Below are 21,570 nucleotides of genomic sequence, written 5' to 3'. Positions count from 1 at the left end.
CACAGAGCCAACATGGGGCTCTGTCCCATGAACCGTGAGATCGTGATCTGAGCCGAAATCAAGAGTCAGAGGCTCAACCAACTGAACCATCCAGGTGCCCCAAGAAGTATATAATCTTAACAGGTCATAGAGTGGAATAAAAATTACACATGGCTCTGGTCTTGCTTTCTGTGTTTAGGAGGTGGGGAAAGAGGATGGGAGAGTAAGAAACGGGCAATTTTAAACTAAGTACCTCTGGTAATTCATTCAGACTCAGCACAGCGTATTAGAATAGGATATATGCTGGAAAGCCCCCGGGAAGGTCCCGAGTTCTGCCTGCTGTTCCTCTGATGTCAGCCACTTGCCAAACGTTCAGGGGAGAAGGAGAGGCTGGAGCGTGGAATGCTACTGCTGAGAACTCTCAGCTCAGAGCGCGTGTGCAGGGGCTCGTTCAGTAAATGGGCTCCCGGCCCTTGCTTTTACAGAACCATGAGCCCAAAACAGAAGAAGGACCCTCTGCTCGCTCCCGAAGTTAAGGCAGTGGAGAGCAACAAGGGTGGTGGAGGAACAAGGGAACCAGAGCCGGGTGTTGTGAACTGTGCCCGCCCCATCTGGGCCCATCAGGGAGGCAGCAGGGGCATTCCGGGTCAGTGCTCTCCCACCCGATGTGTGTGGCAGGCCTGGCGTGGCAGGTTTCCCACAAGCCCAGCTCTCTCCTCCTCCCACAGCTGCCCAGGATCTGCCGGCCGCTGAGCTGGGGCAAGTCCGCCCCAAGAAAGGACACACGACCCCATCAGGCCCCACTGGTGTCTGGAGAAACGGCAGCCCAAGTGGTGGGAAATGGTGGTCAGCCAAAAGCAGAAACCGAAATTACACAAAGGGAAAAACAGGAAGAGTCCATGAAGTAAAAATGGCAAGGGAAGATTTTGCATTTAACGCCCACATTGTCCTACCTTCACTCTCCCAGGAGATAATTCTGTCATCGGGAGCCCAGTGCCAAACGTTTGCTCAGAGTGCACATGGAGGCCTCCAGTCACCATGGATCTCCAGACAAAGCTGAGCCTGATGGGCCTGGTCCTCCCCTAGTGGGGCCTACGAATGTATAAGCTCAGTTGTGTCCCCTCAGAGGTGAGGTCCCCAGCACCGAGCTGGGGGCCAAAGTGGTGTACACAGGCCAGGTGACCAGCCCGTGCTGGTCCTTCCGTAAGCAGCTCACACTGGGGAGACCTCAAGAAGCTTCCCTGGCCAACCAGCGTTTGAACAAGCCCCCCTACCCCAGAGAGCAGCCATCTGTTAGGGTGAGAATATCACCTCCAAGCTACTCCTCAGAGGCAGAGGGGGTGAGCAAAACGGACTGTTTCTCCCCCGCTACTCACCATGTATGAAGGAAAGATCAGAACTCGCTTGTGCTTGCCACAAGGCCACTGGGGGTCATCCAGGAGATTTGGGTCATAGTCCGTGAAGTCTCCCAGGTCACTACCTAAGGATCACACACAAAATGATCAATAGGGGCCCCAGACTCTCAGAAGCAGAGGCGGGGTACAGGGGGAGTGCAAACGCCCAGTACAAAGTTACACCGATGCAAGGCTGGCCTCAGGCCATTTAGCCCAGAGTCACATCGCACACTCTGACCCGCAGGAGACGTCTCTACATGCCAATGAACTGTATCCCCTGCAAAAGGGTTCACCAAATACTTAACATTCCATTGTGACAGGTTTTCCACCTTAGAAAATTATGTATGAATCTCCCTGACTGGGAGAGCACAAAACCTCAATGGGCGTGAAAGATACAGCAAGCAATGAGATCACAAAATGTGGCACTAAAAAAATGCATTTGCTAAACCTGCAGATCGAATTGGTACCTCCAGTGGTGCCATGTGAGCAGCACATTTGTGGTGTGAGCGCCTCCAGGCAGGCCACCATGTCTGTACAAACACAGACAAGAGCAGGTGCCAGTGCAAACAGCCGTACGTGGCCAGAGTCGGTGGATACACCAGGACAGTATGGCCAAGCTCAGCACCTGGGCAGGCCTGAGGAACTTGTGGCTCACCTGGAGTTTCTCCAAGAGTGGAAATAATACTGCCTCATACAGTTTTCTCCCTTGTTCACTTCTTACGGAGGTGTGGAGGCCAAGCTGGAAGCAAGCAAGCCTTCCTTCACAGGCCATGTTAGTTCACCCACCACGAGACTCACAAAGTTCTCACACCTGATCCTGTGTTTCTGGCCCATTAATTGAAAAAGCCAAATCTGAACACTGTGAAAATACAGGCAAGAACCAGGTTGAGATAAGTTGGTAGATTATCTCTGAGTGGTAGAGAGAGGCTGAAGGGAGCGGGGTGGGTCCAGCCATATCTGCACGATACAGCATATGGCATTTCTCCTTGTGGGAGCTTGAGAGTCAGTGGCTGAAATATCTCAATGGTGGGGTCCCCCTATGGCCTGGCTGCATGGCCACACGCATGGCCTGAAATCGGGCTTGCCCAAAAGTCATGTCACCCGTGGGATGAGCTCACGCTCCAGAGGCATGCTTCCTCCAGCCTGCACACAGAGAGACCCACGCACACTGCGCACCGAGGCACCTTCCACCACGCGCTGCCCGGGGCCAGCCCGGCCCAAGGTTACCTGTGTCGAGGCTCCCCTGGGTGCTGCTTGCGCGTCCTATGGAGAGGCTGCGGTGGCTCAGGTTACGGAACTGGGAGAAGGAGGAGGTGGAGTCTATGGTATTTCTCCGGGCTCCGAAGGCATTTGTGGGTAACAGAAACTGGGTGTAAGAAACAGTCTAAAAGGTGAAGATGAAAATGGACAAAATGGATTATTTCCAGACAATGTTAGGTTTGCATCCTGACCAAGCTAAGTTATCACACCAAGTTCACATCCATATTCTTAGCTCTGCCCAAGGAGACCTGAAATTTGTTTTTGGCATTTATTGGTGCCAAAACCTAAACTCAACTGACTTAAGGCTAGGTAAAAGTTTAAATTTATTGTACTTTGGGTGAATGCTCATGTCCTATAACAGAAATATTAGTGTTTGGTAACCATCCCAGAAGCTGTTGGGATGTTGTGTAATACAGGAGGCACATACCACACATGGCTGTTTTTTTCTGAACAGCACACGAGTTTTAATAACCCACCAAGTACGGAATTCCAAAACACGTCAGGCTCCAAGAGTCTCTGATAAAAGGGCTGTGGCCTCCTGTACGTTCTTTTGGCAGATGCGATCTCTGATGCTTGTCTCTAGCTCACCTCTCTCATTCCCAGGTGAGCACTCAAACTTCAGGAATGGAGATGGAACAAGTGTTTTTTTGTTTCACCTGCTTGGAAAAGTGCACCTCATGCACGCCTACTTGTGGCTCGGGGCTGATGTCGTCTGGGTACAGTGGGGACCGGTTGTTCCGGGAGAGGGGCTGTGGGAGGTCATGTGCTGCCCCAGCAGCTTCAGCTACCCTGAGACAGCTTCCCCAAATACTTGCACTGTCTCCACAAACAGGCTTTTGAAGCGCTTACAAAGACCACCTGGATCGAGCACCAAAAGGTCAACTTCATCTTTCAACCTTCACTCCTCAGGCTTCCACCCAGCAGCTCACTCACTGGGTCGTGGACAGGGAGGAACGTGACAGCCCTCCTGCTAGGTGCTCACTATGGCTGACAGACTCAGCTGCTCAGGACCACAGGAAGCCCCCTTCCCCGCCCCTGCAAACTTTCTAGTAGCAAGAATGCTGCTGGCTGACAGCATCAGTTAATGCATGTTCAAACCACCCGTCACTCCATTCCAGAAGAGGCACAGGTGTGCTTGTCTGAGACAGTGGTCAGTATCATGGATTCCATCATAAACTGTGCTGGAGGAGAAATACACGTGCTGCTATTTCATCACTGGCTCGGGGGTGGGGGGAGGCAGGGTTCCACATGCACGCTAGGGGAACAGGGATGGGCTGGCATCACCCACCAGGAAGGGGCCCCAGACTCGGCTCCTCCACCATGAGCAAGGGTCCCGGTCTGTCACGCTGCCTCTGCTTCCCAACCCTGGAGGTGTCGGCACAAACCTGCTGGGTGGAAGCCAGAAAGCCTTACCTTCCCGTCAGCTCCCAGCTCCACACCTTCAAGGCCAATGATCTCTTTCAAGCTCACGGCACCTGTTGACTGTTTCCCTCCATCCAACTTCAAATCCCTGGGAAGGACAAGCCCAAGAAAAAATGCTTTGGTGTGTACCCAAAAGAGCCATGATGATGTTTACTATACACGACACCACAGTCACACTGACAAAAATGACCAAGCAGGCCCTGGCCAACAGCATGTCCCTTTGTCCTGCCTCTGAGGCCCATTAGCAATACTGAGGGCAGTTCTACCTTGGTTCATCCACTTTGACATAAATGAAATCCAATCAAACAGAAAGCCTGAAGATGAAAGTCAGTTTCAGAAGCCGATGGACCACTGATGTCCCTCTCTGCTGCACAAGGCCCCTTTGCTGAGAGTCATCCTACCGGAAGCTAGACAGCAATCTCTGGGTATGGTGGGACAATGGTTCTCTTGGGCTCCCGCTGCTGGATTCATTTTAAAGCTGGGGGAGACCTCCTCTCCTTGCCGCCCCCTTTTTTAGATGGGAGTTAATAAATTCGTGTCTAAACAGTTCTCATTATTACTGCATTAATGAAGGAATTAATGCCACCATAGTCACCCTAGCTATCTCACCAAGGGACCTAAGAAGTGAGTATTTTTCTGTAAAAGAATAATCTCCAGTATTAACAACAAGCATTTATACAGCACTTCCCAATTTACCAAGACTTCCACACACCATCTTTCATTCTTTAAAATGATCTTATTATAAGGTATTGCTACGATCTTATTTTACAGATGAGAAAGACGAAGCCCCCAGTAGGTTAAGTAGCTTGCCAAGACACAAGATAGTATGTTGTAGAGACTGGTTTTGCATCCAGTGTTGCTTCCAGTACATCACATTGCCTAAAAGATGCGAGACAAGCTGGCTGCGGTTATGCTCAGGCGTTAACTGCTCACATTGTCAAGGTCAGTCCCCCTCCTTACAGTAGTCCTCAGACTTGGCTGCAGATTAGAATCACCTGGAGTGGGGCGCCTGGGTGGCGCAGTCGGTTAAGCGTCCGACTTCAGCCAGGTCACGATCTCGCGGTCTGTGAGTTCGAGCCCCGCGTCAGGCTCTGGGCTGATGGCTCGGAGCCTGGAGCCTGTTTCCGATTCTGTGTCTCCCTCTCTCTCTGCCCCTCCCCTGTTCATGCTCTGTCTCTCTCTGTCCCAAAAATAAATAAAAAACGTTGAAAAAAAAAAAATTAAAAAAAAAAAAAAAAAAAAAAAAAAAAAAAAAAAAAGAATCACCTGGAGTTCTCTGACCAACTACCACTGCCTGGCTCCTGTCCACAGACATTCTGTTTCAGTTGGAATGGGGTGCAACCTGGGTATCAGTTTTAAACACTTCCCACGGGATTCTAAAACACAGCCACATTTGGGAAGGACTTCCAGTTTCTGTGTCTATGGTGCTTGTTATACACAGCCACCTCAGGCTGGTAGTGTTCTTGCTGTGTGGCCTGGAGAGAAGCACCATATTCAGGGGCTGTCTTCCACAAACTAAGCAAGAGAAAAATGTTAAAGGCAAGACTCTCCAGGCCAAAGATCAAGAAATCAAAGAAAAAGAGAGGGAGCCGGGTGAGTGAGGGGAAGAGAGACAAGAGACGTCCCCTTCTGTGAAGGAAAACAGGCATTTTCTGATTTAGCTGAGCAATCACTAGCTCTAAAACCCTACCTTGTAACGAAAGCTTGATTAACAGCTGTAAAAGAAATAGCCCAAATTTGCATCAAATATTGCATTTTTTAAATATTGCAGGGTACTTGGGTGGCTCAGTCAGTTGGGTGTCTGACTTCGGCTCAGGTCGTGATCTCACAGTTCGTGCATTCAAGCCCCACATCGGTCTCTGTGCTGATAGCTCAGAGCCTGGAGCCTGCTTTGGATTCTCTCTGACCCTCCCCTGCTCGTGTTCTGTCTCTCTCACTCTCTCAGAAATAAACATTAGGGGAAAAATTTAAAAAATATACATATATATACATAGGGGAATAAAGGTACTCTCCTTGGGATGCCATGGTATTGCCATGTTCAAAACTCTCTGGAGCCCCTTTGGAAATTGATAAAGTCTTACAAAAAAAAAAAAAAAAAAAAAGGCAAATAACCAACCTTCCCAATCTTCAAGCTTTATATTTATATATATTTTTGCTCTGAACACTGTTGCTTGAATCAGAATGCCCCCTCCCACCCTCATACCCTACTAGCCAGATTTGACTGTAAATGACTTCGGGTAATTTCAGACCTCAAACTCACCCCTTAGGGATGGTGCAGAATTAGGACATTAACATACAGAACTGTAAACACTTTGTCAGAAGGTGCACATTATCCTGTCCTGAGCTCCAAAAATATTCTGAGCAATGGGAGTCCTTTCGGGATGTGCCTGCCTTTTCCCAGGGGCACCTTCTCTGCGGGGGGGAACATGCTCACTGAGGGCCAAGGCGTCCAGGATGATTTAGGTCACATCAGTTTATAAACATGCTAAGCGAACAGTGACCTGCATTCTAGTCTCTGACCTCAAATCGGCAGCTGGAAGGACCAAGCAAGCAGGTGGAAACAGAGTGGGGCTCAGCGAGGCCACCAGGACCTTGGGATGGCACACGCCAGAGACCACCTGCCCTTCCGCCCTGCCTCCTATGTGAGCCATCCAGGCTGTCTCTCAGGCTTCCTCAAACGATGGACAGAGATGATGCCTGCACTAACAAAGGGAAACGCCTACAGAGCAAGAACCTGAACCAGGCAACCAAGGCAAAAGTAGCCATGGTGGGCAAGGAGAAGGGATGGCTGCGGCAGCCCAGGAGGCAAGTGGGTACAAAGACAGCAGCGCCTTGTGTCTTATTAAAGGATCTACAGCTCGCTTCCGGGACTTCCTTCTTGCCTAGAGCACAACCCAGCAAGCACGTGCCTCAAATTCCCAACTCCCAAACAACTGTTTCCTTGTTTCTATTTTGCCAGACAGAGAATGTTATTTAGGGCTGAAACTAATTTAAAAGCAGGGCCTATCTTTATGGGGTGAGAAAACAGAAAGAAATGAGGATGACAAAACATGCCCATTTTAAGAGTGCTCTGGCTGCAGGCAGGGACAGAGGCTCATTCCACGATTGTATCCTGTCTACACCATGTCTGATGTGTAGTATTGACTTAAGAAGCCAGGCAGTCTGGCTCTTTGCTGTCTTACCAGTGCTCATTTATACAGATGGCATGGGACATGGCTGTCTATCATGTCCCTTAACATCAGTCTCAATTTGCTCACAGGCTCCTGATTCCCTGGACAGCCTTGCCTTTGCCAGCGGGCCCCCTCCTTGCTGTACGTACACATCCCAGTTCACAGAATCAAACCAGCCACGCTCAAACCACGCTCAAACCACACTCCCCTTGCCGATGCCACCCCCAAGGGAAATGGAGCTACAACACACATTAAATTTTATGTGCTCACATAAAATCCAAGATCCCTCTTAGGAGATAAATCCCAAAACCCATTTAAAGATTTAAACAGGGATTCTTAGACCCGGTGATTATTCCAATACCTCAGGACACTCTGGACAACATGGGAGAGAGAGGGCAACAGGCAAAAGCCCCACCACACCTAACCACAGGAACCCATCTCTAGAGAGTGTGTGAGTCTGCTCACCATAGCCATCCCTGCCCACCACCCTTCGCTTGTTACCATTCTCCTTTGTCAATAACCAAAGCCAAGCAGAGTCGGAAAACAAGTCAGGAGAGTAGTAGATCCAACCTCAACTGTTCTTAGAAAAAACACACATTACTCACTGTAGACCAGCTCTGTCCAATAGCACTTCCTACAGTGAGGGAAACATCCTGTCTGCGTGGTCTGATGCGGTAGCCACTAGCTCTCTGTGGCAACTGGGTGCTTGAAGTGTGATGAGTTGACTGAGGAACTGAACTGTTTATTTTAGTTCATTTAAATTCAAATAGCTAGCTAGCAAGGGAACATGGCTAGCAGCTCCAGTACTGGACCAAGTAAGACTTCCCACAAGTGGCCTGGCCACTGCCTCAGGATATTTACTTCCCAGGCCCCAGCTCACTGAGGAGAGATGGTGTCAGGTGTCCCAGAAGGGGTGGGAAAGAGGCAGGACCCTGCAGATGGGAGCCAGCACAGGATTACCCTCAGTGGGGAGGGAAAGGATTATGGGACCCAAGTTCAAAGGGGACCCACACCCTGCACTCCAGCACCTTGGGAACTGGGCTCCTGGCTGTGATCAGATGCACATCATATGTGGGGCACACAGCAGCACATCCTTTTGCCTCGAAGGCCATGGGGACGGGGTGATTAGGGTTTCAGCAACACCAAGCACATTCGCGAACAATGAGCAGTGGTGCTCCCCAAATCCGAGGCATTACAAAAGACTCTAGGTCCTTTGCACATCCTGGTGGGGAGAAAGGAGGATGCCCAGTGATAATTATCTTTTAATTTCCTTTCAGCCTTGGGGTGTGGGGGATGGGCCAGCTGTTCATATTAAGTAGATTTTTTTTTTTTTTTTTAAAGAAGAAATGAGGCATTTCCTGCACACCACATCTGGTACACTCCTATCTGCTCCATTTGAACTTCAAAACTTCACCCACATGGTAATAAATATCACAACCGCTCCAGAAAATTGATAGCTTCACGGCAGCGGTTGAGGGCATGCTTTCCCATTTTTTCTGGCTCAGGTTCAAGATGAGGTTGTTGCTAACTTCAGGACTGCCACTTTGGTGGAACTGAATTAGAAGCACACTCGTGCACACATCTGCTTGCATAGTGGCATGTCCATGGAACATGACATCCACATCTCATGTAAGCGATTTCAATATGTTGGTTTCTTTTACTGGCTTTTGAATTTCTAGATAGTAAGACTCGTGGCAACTGACAAAAGACGGCTTTCACAAAGAGGCTGACAAACTTCTCTAGGTTCCTTAGCTAAGTGCTCTCGTAAGAGTTGCTGAAATCTTGTATTAACATGAGCCATACAAAAATGCTGTTGCTTGCCCGTTTTGACCTACGTACATAGCGATTTCACATCGTGCCACCTAATTTACAGACAAAGTAACTGCTCAGGACTCACATGTGAGTGTGAAGCAAATGAGAGACCTATGACCCAAGAAGCCCCACTGTTTGGGGAGCCAGGAAGAGTTGCCTTTCTGTAAAAGGAACTCTGAACAGTGTTGCTGGTTCATCCAAAAAGAATCTGTAAAAAACTCCAGTGAAAAAGAATTAGGCAAAAGTCCTAGGGGAGTAGTGATAAAATCTTGATGTTTTCTAAGATCATTGTTCTGAATTCTCATTAAAATGGTGTATGAAAACAGTCTGGCTCAAAAGCCAGCATGAACCCTCCAGTACCAGGAGACAGAACTGAATTAACATGGAGCTGCAGCTGTAAGTAATTAAAAGCAAACTGAAGTTGGACTTTCCAGTTTCTCTGAAAAGCCTGGAAGATTATTTTTCCCAGATACATCCAGAGTCCAAATATTAATTTACTTATGTTCCACCTCCTTCTAAAAATGGAATAGAGACAAGTTCAAATACCCTATATGGATACTATCCAAAATTGTGTGCATTAAGGTTTAAATGCTATAGCTTGCATTCAGAGATGAACATGGTTAGTTAGTCAGGTCATAGGAAAGGATCTCATGTGGGCAGATGCACTAACAGAGCCAGTGGTGAGGAACCACGGACAATGCAAGGGTCTGTTTTCTTCTCTTCCACAGGCCTGAGTGACGCTACAGCTCAGACCTACTTAGCTGTAAGAGCTCATTTCTCATCCATTCAAGTTTCTTTTGCAGAGGCTGTAGGCAACAGACAACACTTTGAAAACCCAGCACAAAGGTTTTCTTACAAAGTCTGGCCACTGGGAGTGGATGGGAGATGGTTTAAGGGGGGACAGGGCAGGGGCTCACAGAAGATGGGGGAGGGGATGAAAACAGAAGATGAAAATGCATCTGGGGAGACAGCCAGGCAACAGTTCTACCCTTCAGCAAGGGGCAGAAATATAGGTTGGTTCTTTGTGGAATGGAGCCCTATTCTTCACAGGATGGCCCCACAATTCTTTTAATGTAGCTCTCCTCGAAAGCCTATGACTTTGTGGTTGGAAACCCCCTGGACCTGTCTCTGTTTTGGCTCCCACAGCAAAGAGTGGATGAGTGTGATTTTGCAGTTGTGGAATCATCTGGTCAGAGCAGATGGCCAATCTAGATATCCTGGTGCCCAAAGGGGATTACCTAGGTTGTTATTAACCTCACAATGTCCCAAGTCCTGATTTCATCCCGTGTAACAGGTAAAATGATCTCCCATTACCGATGCTCACGAAGCAGTAATGCATGCAACTGATCAAACAAGATTCCTTGTTAGATGACAAGAAGTTCAAGGTTAAGGCCCTTTCCTAAAGGAGCATGTGATTAGCAAACCAATATTACTCCTAATAAAAAAAGATATGATTTAAATACTTAACACCTGGGAAGTGGAAATGTGTGCGTAATCCAATTAACTAGCTTCCAGGGCTTCCAGCTTCCAAGATGGCCCAACCTCCACTTGTGATCATTTCTCTAATGGCGCTCTAAACTCGAGACCTTGTAATGCCAGACAAAAACACCACTGGGCACTCGCTCTTTAAGGAACAACAACAGGTTGAACGCTTTGATGCATAAATAATTTAAAAACCAATTAAATATTAATAGGATTTCCAGATCCTTTTAAAAAAGAGAGAGATTTGCTGCAGAGAGTAAAGCTTGAAAGCTGGATTAAGAAATACCACTTGTGAGCTAATTTTAATTAAGAGATTACGCATCCGCTGGAACCCTGTGATATAAAAACATTTATCATCTTTTAAGAAATCCTATTTCTCACCTCTTCAGATAAAATACAGCTGCCATCTTGGATTGAGTCTGCTTACTTGTAGCAGAGCTGAACGTTACACCACCATAGTTCAGAGTCAATGGAACAAAGCCCAGGGCTGACAGGAAAAAGTGAAATCAAAGCAGCTTTTAGTCTACAAGTCCTGCCCCTGACACTCAGCACTTCACCGATAAGCCATCCCCCAAGGGTAACTGGCAGACAATGAAGGGGCCTTAATGTAGCTTACACCAAAATCTTTGTCTAATGGCAGCTCCTATAAACAGCCGGATAACGGCATGATTCATCCATGAGCTCATTCCAGAATATGTCTGTGTGTGGGAATATGGTTGGTGTGAGCAAAGAAACACAATTTGTGAGTGTGTAATTTTCCACAATGAAAAGAGACGTTCTGGGGGAAACTGGGTAGGGAGGAAGGAGGGGGGGGATAGGCCAGAGCCAGGGAGGAGGCTTTTAGGCTTGGAGGCCCTCTCTCAGAAGAAGTGGTTTTGTATGTCACAAAACAATCAACGCTCAGGAAACAGACCCAAGAAGATGACCTCATCTGAAATGTCCCCATGACAAAAGCTAAAGACATAAGCAAATATCACGTGGGCACTGCTATTTTAAAACATGCTCCCAGAGATACCTTGTGCTCCACTGGGAAGCCATTTGCTTTATCACATGGTCTCAGATACATCTGTAGGAGAATCCAGAGATTATCATTCAATCAGGTCTGGTTATATGAATGGGTCTGTTCCTACACACATCATCATCAAGCTGGAATCATCTATTTTGATTATTTTACATAACCCTGAGTCACAAGTTAACTGGATTCACTGCTACCTCCTGATCAGATCTGTACATACAGAAATACCTAATGATGTCTGTATGTTTCAGGAAATAAAGTACATCTGGGCATTTGTGTCAGTCCCCATATACAGAGATAGTCCTGGGACTGGCCCCCAATACAATGCCTGTAGTCTCTCACTCACCAATGGATTGTGTTCCAAAGCCTTTGAGTTGGCCGTCTGGAACTTGGAATGTATTTTCCCACGGACGTGATGTTACAAATGGAGATGGCCCACACAATGCTCTTTTAGCCTCTAATGTCACCAAACTAGCCCCATAGTAAGAGCAAGAACTCTGGTTGTAGGAGCAACAGGTCAGAGGGTGAAAGAGGGTGAAGAAATAGGAAAAAGCTGTCTCCCTCTTGGTTTCCTCATTTGGGACTAACCTTCAGTGACATTGTAAAGGGGGTCAAGTTTGCATTCTTTCTACCTCTCTCTCTGAACCTCCTTTTCCTTCTCAGGACCCCAGGATCCTTACTCCTAAGCTGTTCCAGTCTTTCACAGTCTCTCCCGCTTTCTACTTCATTTAAAAAAATTTTTTTTTAATGTTTATTTTGTGTGAGAGCAGGGGCAGAGAGAGAGAGAGAGAGAGAGAGGGAAAGAGGGAAACACAGAATCCAAAGCAGGCTCCAAGCTCTGAGCTGTCAGCACAGAGCCCGATGCGGGGCTCGAACTCACCAACCGCAAGATCATGACCTGAGCCGAAGTTGGAAGCTTAACCTACTGAGCCGCCCAGGCACCCCTCCTGCTTTCTACTTCTGAACCCATAAATTCCTTTGCAGCTCCTGGCCCCATGGTGATGGCAAAGCAGTCCAAGGGGACAGGGCTGGTGGCACAAATGGAGGGGCAGTGGTCTTAGGTAGAGATGTGGACGAGTGGTTTATCAAGTGGGGTCTGCCTACTTAAGAGAGTCGGGAAACTTGCTTGCAATTCATTTTGTAAGCAAAAGGTTGCCAAGCCAAACCACAGATCCACACGAAAAGAGAAGGCAGTGACTCATGTGGATAAAAGGCAAAAAGACTCAGTCGGGCCTTGGCAAACTGTTGATTGAAAGAAGAAGAGCTGGTTTAAGGCTGGGACTCTTCCCAGAAAATAGTATAATTTACAAGCTTAATCTGAGAAGGGTGTTTACAGCTATGGGAAGGTTTGATGTTACAGTTATAGTGAAAAAGACGCGCAACATCTGTTCCTCTTCTCAGTGACCAGCTTCTGATAGCTTGTTCTGAAAGGTGGGATGTGGCAAAGCTTCTTCCCACCGGGAAGATCAAAACAAAACAATCAGCTCTTCATATTCCATACAAGCACATGCACTAGGGGATAAGAAAGAAAGAAAAAAAAGACTGGAAGGAAATAAACCAAAATGTTAATGAAGGTTTTGTTTAGGAGCTAAGGCTCAATAATTTTTACCTTCCTTTTATTTTTACATACATTCTAGATTTTTTAAAAATAAGCAGTTAACCACCGAGGAAAACAATTTAAAGACCAAATGAAAGCAGATCTGAAGATGAATCCCTTACGTTCGTAGAAACAAAGCGCTGATGAACTCATCACGAATCGGACTGAGATTTGCTGTGTTGGGGCAGATTTAGGAAGAACAATGAAATAGCTCTGTGACTGGACAGAACAGAACCAAAGTGAACATTTAACGAGTATCTACTACAGCCTGGCAGGGTGCTCAGAGCTTTCATATGTAATACTTCATTTAATACTCTCAAAACTCTAAAGCTGACATCATAGCCACTTTTACAGATGAGGAAGCCTGGGATCAGCAAAGCAAGTTAATTTGCAGGGACCGAGGATTCTGCCTGACCGCATCTCCATCAAACACAACCTATGCTCCCTGGCTTCAGATGCCCACCGGCACCAAAGGCAGGGATGTTAGATAAGGACTGTGGTTTTCCTAATGGGACCATGAAGCACAGAGTAAAAGTGAGTGGGATCCTCATTCTCACCCACTCTTCTGGAGTAACTCTGTGGTTAGCTATTTATTGGCATTTTGTGTAAACTTGTATTGGAGGAGCGGTTTCTTCAGCAAAATGTCTGAAAACCACAGGACTGAACAGTCTCCAAGTTCCTTCTAGCTCTGAAGGTACATCTTTGGAGTTTAAGGGTGCTCCTTGCCATTGAATTCTGAGAAAAGGCATTACCTGGTGTCAGGTATCCTTTGGTGAGTTAGCCTGGGGACACCCAGAGAAGAGGCAACGCCCTTATGACCAGAAAGGGCTTCTACACCCTTACAAGTGGTTTTTGCTCACTAAACTCAGCCCGCAGGCCTGCTGTTATGAGTAAAAATCCACCCCTATTCATGATTAATGGAACTCAAATGCAGTTTACCTGAAAGGAGTTAGTGCAGCCTGTAACCAGTCTTCAATCTAAGCATGCCAGCAAATCCTGACATCTTCCTAACAGGTGCACTTGATTAGACATGGCCATGCTGGTCCCCAGAAAAGGCCGGACAGTGAGGACCAGAGTGTGTGCACGCGCGCACGCGCGAAAGTGTGGGTGGTGGGGAGAAGGACCAAGGCAAGAGCTTCACTTTACCTGACATGGAAAGGGGCTCCAGAGACAAGAGGAAGCTCCCCACTGCCTGGGAGTACTGGGCCAGGGAAAACCACCTCCTTCTAACTCTATGCAAAAGTCAAACCAAAGATGTCCTTGGTTTAAGCTTTAAGCAAGAGCAGTAAACACAAAAGGAAAATCACATGTTGATCACGGGCTAGATAAGCAAGCCAGCTAAAAGCCAGGGAACTCTGATGGGGCTTGGGCAGACCAAGTGGGACATCAGCAAAAGGCCCTTGGCATTCTTGGGTTTAATATTCAGAGTGTTGAGTATCTGTGAGCAACTCAAGCAGCACAGCAGGAGTGATCCATGGTGTTGGTGAAGCCAATAAGAACTGCCCAGACTGCGAGGCTACCATGTGGAGGAGTCACCTGGCCGGGTAGGTCAGGTGAGGGAACCTAGTTGGGGCTTAGCACCTGTATCCTGACACCTCTTTTGTCACTGTAGGCTTAGCAACTTTCATTGTGGATGTGGTCATCACCTGCAGAAAAGCAGGGCCCAGAGATCCATGACAGATCATCCTTGTTGGCACCTTCCAGGCCCCTCCTTCTCCTTGCCCATCCAGCACCACCATTTCTATCAAGTTGCCAACAGGGATGGGGTGCCAGGTGAGGACTCCAGGGAGTACTTGCTCCTGTTGAAGCAGCCAATCTGGCCATCGTTTTTTGGCACAACGATACATTCATAAAATTAGCCATTCTCAAAAGCCCAGAGACACAGTCCTCAGACATACTGTTTTTACTCATTCATTCAACAATTACAGAGTGTCTACTATGCACATTGAAGTGCTAGAGAGGCCTTGAGAACTAAGACACAACCCACACCTTCAAGCAGGATGAGGACAAATTACAAAGGAGTTAAAATATATTTGTTAAGTGCTATGACAGGCCTATAGGTACCATGGAACACAAGTGGGCTCTTAGCAGGGCTTTGAGATGGGGCATTAGGAAGACCGTGAGGGTGGCCTGAGAAAGCTGCCCGGAGGCGAGATCTGAGTTCCATCTCAGTAAGAAGCTTAAATGGGGTGAGGGGCAGGAAGTCTTTCAACCTTTGCACCAAATATATAAAAGCCCCAAAGGCAAGAAGAACCTGACACGCAGCCAGGCATCTTGTTAAGGCCAAGAGAGGCCATGGGAAGAAGGGTTAGACAGGAGAACTGAGGCCAGCCCAAGGCCCTCTATATGCCGACTAGTCTAGAAAATCCTGAGAGACTTTTAAGCAGGGGTGAGAAGCTTTGAGTCAGAAAAATGACAAGTAGACAAGAGTAGAACCGTCCAGGGTGCAAGGGCTCCCACATATCTGACTATGGTTGGGTTTTTCTCAGCTGAATGATAATCACAGATGAAGGCTGGGGTCAGGAGACAGCAGCGGTGATGGCGAGAACTGAAGGGGTGGGGAAGGGAATGGGAGGCTGGGGCCCAGGGCTGGGAGGCTGCTTCCACCTGCGGGGTGGACATGTATGGAGTCTGATTAGACATGGTCTTCTCATTAAATTGAAAAAAAAAAAAAAAAAAAAACCAAAAAACAAAATGAAGGTGAAACAGACATCTTCAGATAAAAGAAAACTAGAAGCAATGGATCTGTACTACAAGAAATAGTACAGGAAGAGCAATTTCTTCAAGATGAAATGAAAAGATATCCAATGGAAAGTTTAGAACTTTGGGAAAGAAGGAACGCTGGAATGGGTTAAGTATCTGGGTAAATGCAAAAGTCTTTTTGGTCCTTTTGCCATTTTCCTCTATCTCTTTACAAATTACATGCCTGTTTGAAAACACTGAGAGCGTCTTCTTTCAGTGAAGCATGTTTGGGTGAGGGGGAGGGACCCCTTACTTCCCTGAGGGTTCCCTCCTGGGGCTGAGACCGGGTTAGGGCTGGAGTCCTTTGGTGGCCTCCACAGGTTCAGTTTGGCCACAGGTGGTTCTTCAGTGAGCCACTACGGCAGAGATCACCGACTGGCCCGCAGTACCCAGGAAGGCCAAACACTCCATTTCCCAGACTCTCGAAGGCAGCAGAGGCTCCACGGAGCAGAAGCCCTCATGTGGAGGCTGGAGGCGGAAATAACATTGAGTGGGGGTGGGGATCAGAACTTCTGGCAAGTGTAGGTGGAGGCATAAACAGCAGGGTTTTTACAGAAAGAAGCCCAGAGTGTGGCTGCATGTCTGTCCCAGCCGCACTGCCTCCTACTGGGCTGCTCTTGGGTGTTGTTACTGGTTTCTCTGTCTTCCGGGAACATTCTCTGAATGCCCCCTCCCCCCAATCCACGGCCTTCCCACAACAGTCAGTGAGGATCCTGTTGTCAGAGTGTACCCCACCCTGCACTCCACCCCTCCGTGCCCATCAGAGCCACTGTGAGTTCATGAGACAGGCAAGACTCTGAATTCTTAAACTAGAAGAGCAGGAACAAAGGACAGTTATTAGGAGCGCTTTGTTTATCTAACAGAGGATTTCCTCAAGTGTTGTACGTGAACAAACTCTGTAAATCAAATGGTATTTTAAGCAATAAGAGAGCTTATTATTAAGAAAGCAAACAAGCTTTTCATTTTTAAAAAGCCTTGTCACCAACCCTTTTGCAAGGACGTGTTTGGTGCTGTGATACAGTCCTCGACTGTAACTACTTAGCATACTTTCTCAAAGAGAGGCATTTTCCACACAGGATATAGACAGGAGAAGACCCTCACCAGCCCCTAAATCGCTTCAGTGGTGGTGTTTGTGGGGTGACCTGGCCGTGGCTGGGTAGCTACCGGGGAGATGTAAGCAAGTAGCACTCAGGGTCATGACCTAGTGATCCCCACAGACAGCCAGGGTGTCCGCACCATGTCAACACCTGCATTACGTGACCCCCCACTCTCCACGGGCATTCCTACTCTACAGTGGACGAACACTCAGATGAGGGGAATTATACAGATTCTTTTCACCCAAGGCTCCACCCAAAGATGCTGGGGGCTTGGCCTTGGAGGAGCCAGGCTGCAGCGTAAACTGGCAACCTCTAAAGCCTTCGGAAGGTCACCACCCACCAGCACGAAGACCACTGCGTCCCCAGGAGGTGGCTCTCCTGTGGCACATACACAGACCTCCACCATCACCCAGATACACACTAGACATCCAGTGTCGCCCACTTGTCACTAGTTCCGGGCCAGCAAGTGCGGCCCCAAGCCACAACGGTGAAGAAAAACACACTTGGCTCTCAGCTGTGTGTCAGTGCTTTGGGACCCGCACCTATGGGGTCTGTCTGCCCCAAAGCAGAGAACACAGCACCTCACAGAGCCTGCAGCCTGTCTGCCCTCCCTCTTACCTCTTGGCACTGCTGCTAGGGCAATCTCTGCCCCAACCTTGTAACTGCAAACTGATAACCCCAGAACCCACCTGATGAGGCTGTCGCGAAGATTCAACGAGCAGATGCGTGATGGCACTCAGCACAGTGCCTGGGATACTGGAAGCATGACTTCTGCTTCAGCTCGCATTACTTTCTCCATCTTGTTCACACAAATGCTTGACCTCATCAGCTCTTCCTAAGAAAATAGGCTCTTTTCTCAAATACCTTTAGCTATACATCGAGGCAGGGAAAACAGCTTGAAGAGTGCGGCAGCTGCTAAATAACCAGGGCAGTCCGCGTTAAGCAGAAGCTCTAAAAATCACAGTGAGTGGTCCTATTGTCAGCTTGGAAGTATAAATCTGGTGGCACGCAAAGTGATCCTAAACATTTCACACCGTTCTCAACCCTGAGCTGATTAAGCCCCTGTCCTTGTAGCCTACACCAGGAAACCACGTACCAAATAAAACCGCAAGGTCACCAGACCTGCACTTTTTTTAAAAATCTCAAATTTAAAAATATTGAATGGAGAATTATTCAGAGGGGAACTCCAGAAGCACCTGATCACTAGTGGATGGGAAGTGTGAATGGCACACCTCATTCATAAACTCCTCGTTCAACCAGACTTCCAGCTTCCACATTAGCAAAATTGACAAGGATGACAACGTGTGCAGGACCTTGGAAAGTCTGGTCAAACGTCCATGTTGTACTGAGACCTGGAGCGGCTGAGTGATGGGCCTGTGGCAGTGACATCCCAGGACAGCTCGCTTCTGTCCCTACCCCCTTCCCCTTACTACCTAGGTCTAACCACTTAGCTGTTGGTCAGCAACAGGATTCCCACTTGGTTGGGGCTTTACCAAATTCTTTCAACAAGCCAAGCATCACAGAGACTCCCCACCACATCCCCCAAAGTTCCTAAGGGGCCAGACCATCTTCTAACATCCTCGGAAGTCAATGGCGAGGCTGGAATGTCCTTCCCCACTTCTCTAAGACCTCACGCTTCTATGTCTTGATGAAGAGCTGCCAACTCTGGGGAGCATTCCGTGATCCCTCTGTCTGAATTCACTGAACTCCCTCCTCTATGCTCCAGCTGCACACTGCTTAGGACTCATTTCGTTGTTTGCTCTTGTGTCTGATGGTCAGTGTCTTTACTACCTTGTGTCTCCTACCATTAGAGGGTAACGAGGAAAGACACATTTTCCTGTGCACCACTGTATCCCTACTGTTTGAACAGTGTGCCTGGCGAACAGCATGTTCTGTGAAGGAGTGAATTCTGCTATGCAGCAGGATTGCCTGAATCTCTACCCAGGAGTCAGGCAGGGATGGCAATGTATTGGGAAGGGGAAGGAAACTCACATAACAAACTCTTGGCTTTTTACTGTTGATAGTAGACTCAATATAAATGTGGATCTTGATAAAGATTTGGGGGAAGTTAAAGCACTCTGTAGCACCTCTTTGGGGCTCCCCAGCTGTCCTGGATTGGTTGTTTACATGTCTGGCTTCCTGGCTCAATAATAAGCTCCTAGAGAGTGGGTCTTCCTCATCCTACACCCTCCCAGCCTCGATCAAGGCCTTGCACCCGCAAGGGGTAGAAAAAATGCATGAGTGGACAAATAAGTAAATGAATAAATGGTAAAACCTCTCCTAAGACTGGCCTGTCTGCTTTGATCAACTGATGTCAAGGCCCAAAGTTAAGTGCTCAGTTCAGCTGAAAACCAAGAACAAAGCTTTGGGGTCAGGGTGGGAGGCAGGGCGAGCCAAGATAGGAGAGCCAGACTTGGGAAGCTCCAGTGCAGCATGAGAAGCCAGAAAGCAAAACCAGAAAGAGGTAAGGCCATCCTGATAGATGCTTCCCTTGTAAAAGAGGTTCAAGTACACACTGGATGAACTTCTGAGTTTCCTGTTTTTAAAACTTCCTTGTGATGAAGTTGGAGCTGTACATCATCCCTTTTAGCAGTGGGGGTTTACGCGTGTCTGGCATAATCAGGCGCCTGTGGCTCAGTCCACGTGCAGAAGCACAAAAGAAATGTGGCGGCTGGAAACCACAAAGTCAGCAGGTTAAGATGGCTGGAGTACAGGGTTCTGGTGCTGCTGGTTCTGCTGGGCATCCACCCCCATGCCCGAGGGGTCCCAGCTCTGAAGCAGCGAGGCCAGGCCAGGTCATCTCTGAAGTCCTTTCCAGCCCTGAAATTCTAGGATTTGTGTCCCAGTCACACAGAGTTAACTCTTAGCATAAAAGGAATTTTCCACAGCAGAAAGGTATTAGTTACTACAGGCATGAACTAAAGCACTGGAAAATATATATGTATATAATTTACTAGCATAAATACTTTTATTATTTGAGCACAGTGGTTTCCCAATAATTAGGGAAAAATAATCCTAAGTTTAAGTGGCATTCACTAATAAGATGTCTGCTCATCGAAAAATTTAAAAAGCAGAATCGCTTCTTCACCTTACCACTAAATTACAGTATTCTGAATGGTGTGCAGAGTTTCTCATGTGAGTATTTAAGTAGAATGTGCTGCAGAAAGAAACAGGCATGCTCTTTTCTGTTAGGTATTGCAATTGATCTGATTATGTTTTTTGTTATAGAAAATTAACCTTACTGCACTTTGGTTTCCTCATCTATAAAGTTTGAAAGAGTTTATTCATATCTAAAATGTAAAAGGTTATGTCCTGTGACCCCACAAACTCACTCTGCTTCTTCATCTGGGCCAACCGGCAGAACAGCAGAATCTGCCAGTAACCCTATGACAGATCTTCCTGAAACATCCAGGGCCTTGTCAGCAGCAGCCAAGGAGACTGCGGCACTGACAGACACCTGTTTCCCAGCACACTAGCTGGGATTTCCTCCAGGTGTTAAAATGGGGGGGAGGGCACATATTTCCAACAAGGACGTCAAACAGTTTGGGTGATCTCTTCCTGGGTAATTTAAATTTAAATGTGGTCCCACGAGTTCTGCATAAAATGCAATGATCTTCAAAGTAACGACACAGGTAGTAACCTGATATCCCCATTCTACAGAAGAACAAGCAGAGGCTCAGAGGCAAGTAATTTGCCCAAGCAAAAAACTACAAGTCTCCCAAGTTCTCCATGCTGACCCCCCACATTCTGTTTAAGAATTTGGAGACCCTGACAAGCGGGCCCCACCTACCTCTTTGTGTGAGGTGCTGTGCTGGACCTTGTGTACTCAGTTGCCCCAGGAGCCTCAGTTAACCCCTGCGAGGCAGTTACCATAAAAGCTCCATTTCAGAGATGGGTTTCTGTGATTATGAAGCCTGTTTTGCCCATTGGCCAGAGTGAGTCAGGGAAAGTCCTAGAGCTGGTCAGAGTTGGGTTCAAATTCCCATTCTGGCCCAAAGTCGATGTTTGAGACTGTAACTCTTAAAGATCAGTGGTCCTATCTATAAAACGGGGTAAGTATTTCGGTACCATAGTGAGGGGGCCCCAAAACTTGGAAATAAGATCACCATTCCAGAATGAAAACAGACATGAACAGTTCCAAGATGAAAGCACAGAGAAGCCAGATTATGTTAAAGACACTGAATGAGTTCTCAGCCAGGAAGACTTGGCAATCATCTGACTGAGTATCTTTAGCCTTAATTAGAAGTAGTAATTATGTGTGAAATTGCAGCGTGCCTTGGTTTAAGTTCCAGGGGGCAGGAACCAGGCACAAGTTTCACTACGTTTATCCCAGTACCTAGTCACATAGTAAGCACTCAATAAATGAACGAATGCAACATAGCTGAGGGAAGAATACATCAATCAGAAAGGCTAGCAAGGGCAGCCCAGAGACATAAGGCTAACTCCACAGCGACCATCTAAGCTGGCCATGAGGGGAAATACTTAGCCTTCCACTGCTGATTCAGATCTCCGTGGAAATGTGCTCACAAGCTGGTCACACTGCAACAATCTGAGCCCTGGGGCCATTACTTGTATAATAAGTTTAACGAACTTGCCTTCT

The 21,570-nt window shown here is 47.5% G+C and overlaps 1 protein-coding gene across 6 annotated transcripts in view; it reads right to left on the bottom strand.

The window, feature by feature from the left end:
• The window catches only part of CABLES1 (Cdk5 and Abl enzyme substrate 1), a 129,344-nt gene that overhangs the window by 19,074 nt on the left and 88,700 nt on the right, over positions 1-21,570 (bottom strand). For all 6 annotated transcript variants that reach the window (XM_042910328.1, XM_042910327.1, XM_042910325.1 and 3 more), the window contains 3 exons: positions 4,047-4,143; positions 2,601-2,757; positions 1,356-1,459 (listed from right to left, as the gene is read on the bottom strand). In XM_042910328.1, coding sequence (XP_042766262.1) covers positions 1,356-1,459; positions 2,601-2,757; positions 4,047-4,143 — 358 coding nt within the window. The remainder of the gene's footprint in view (positions 1-1,355; positions 1,460-2,600; positions 2,758-4,046; positions 4,144-21,570) is intronic.

This window comes from Panthera leo, chromosome D3 (genome assembly GCF_018350215.1).
Source record: "Panthera leo isolate Ple1 chromosome D3, P.leo_Ple1_pat1.1, whole genome shotgun sequence".
NCBI lineage: Eukaryota > Metazoa > Chordata > Mammalia > Carnivora > Felidae > Panthera > Panthera leo.
Note: the sequence above shows the minus strand (reverse complement) of the source record. Positions and strands in the feature narration are given on the sequence as shown.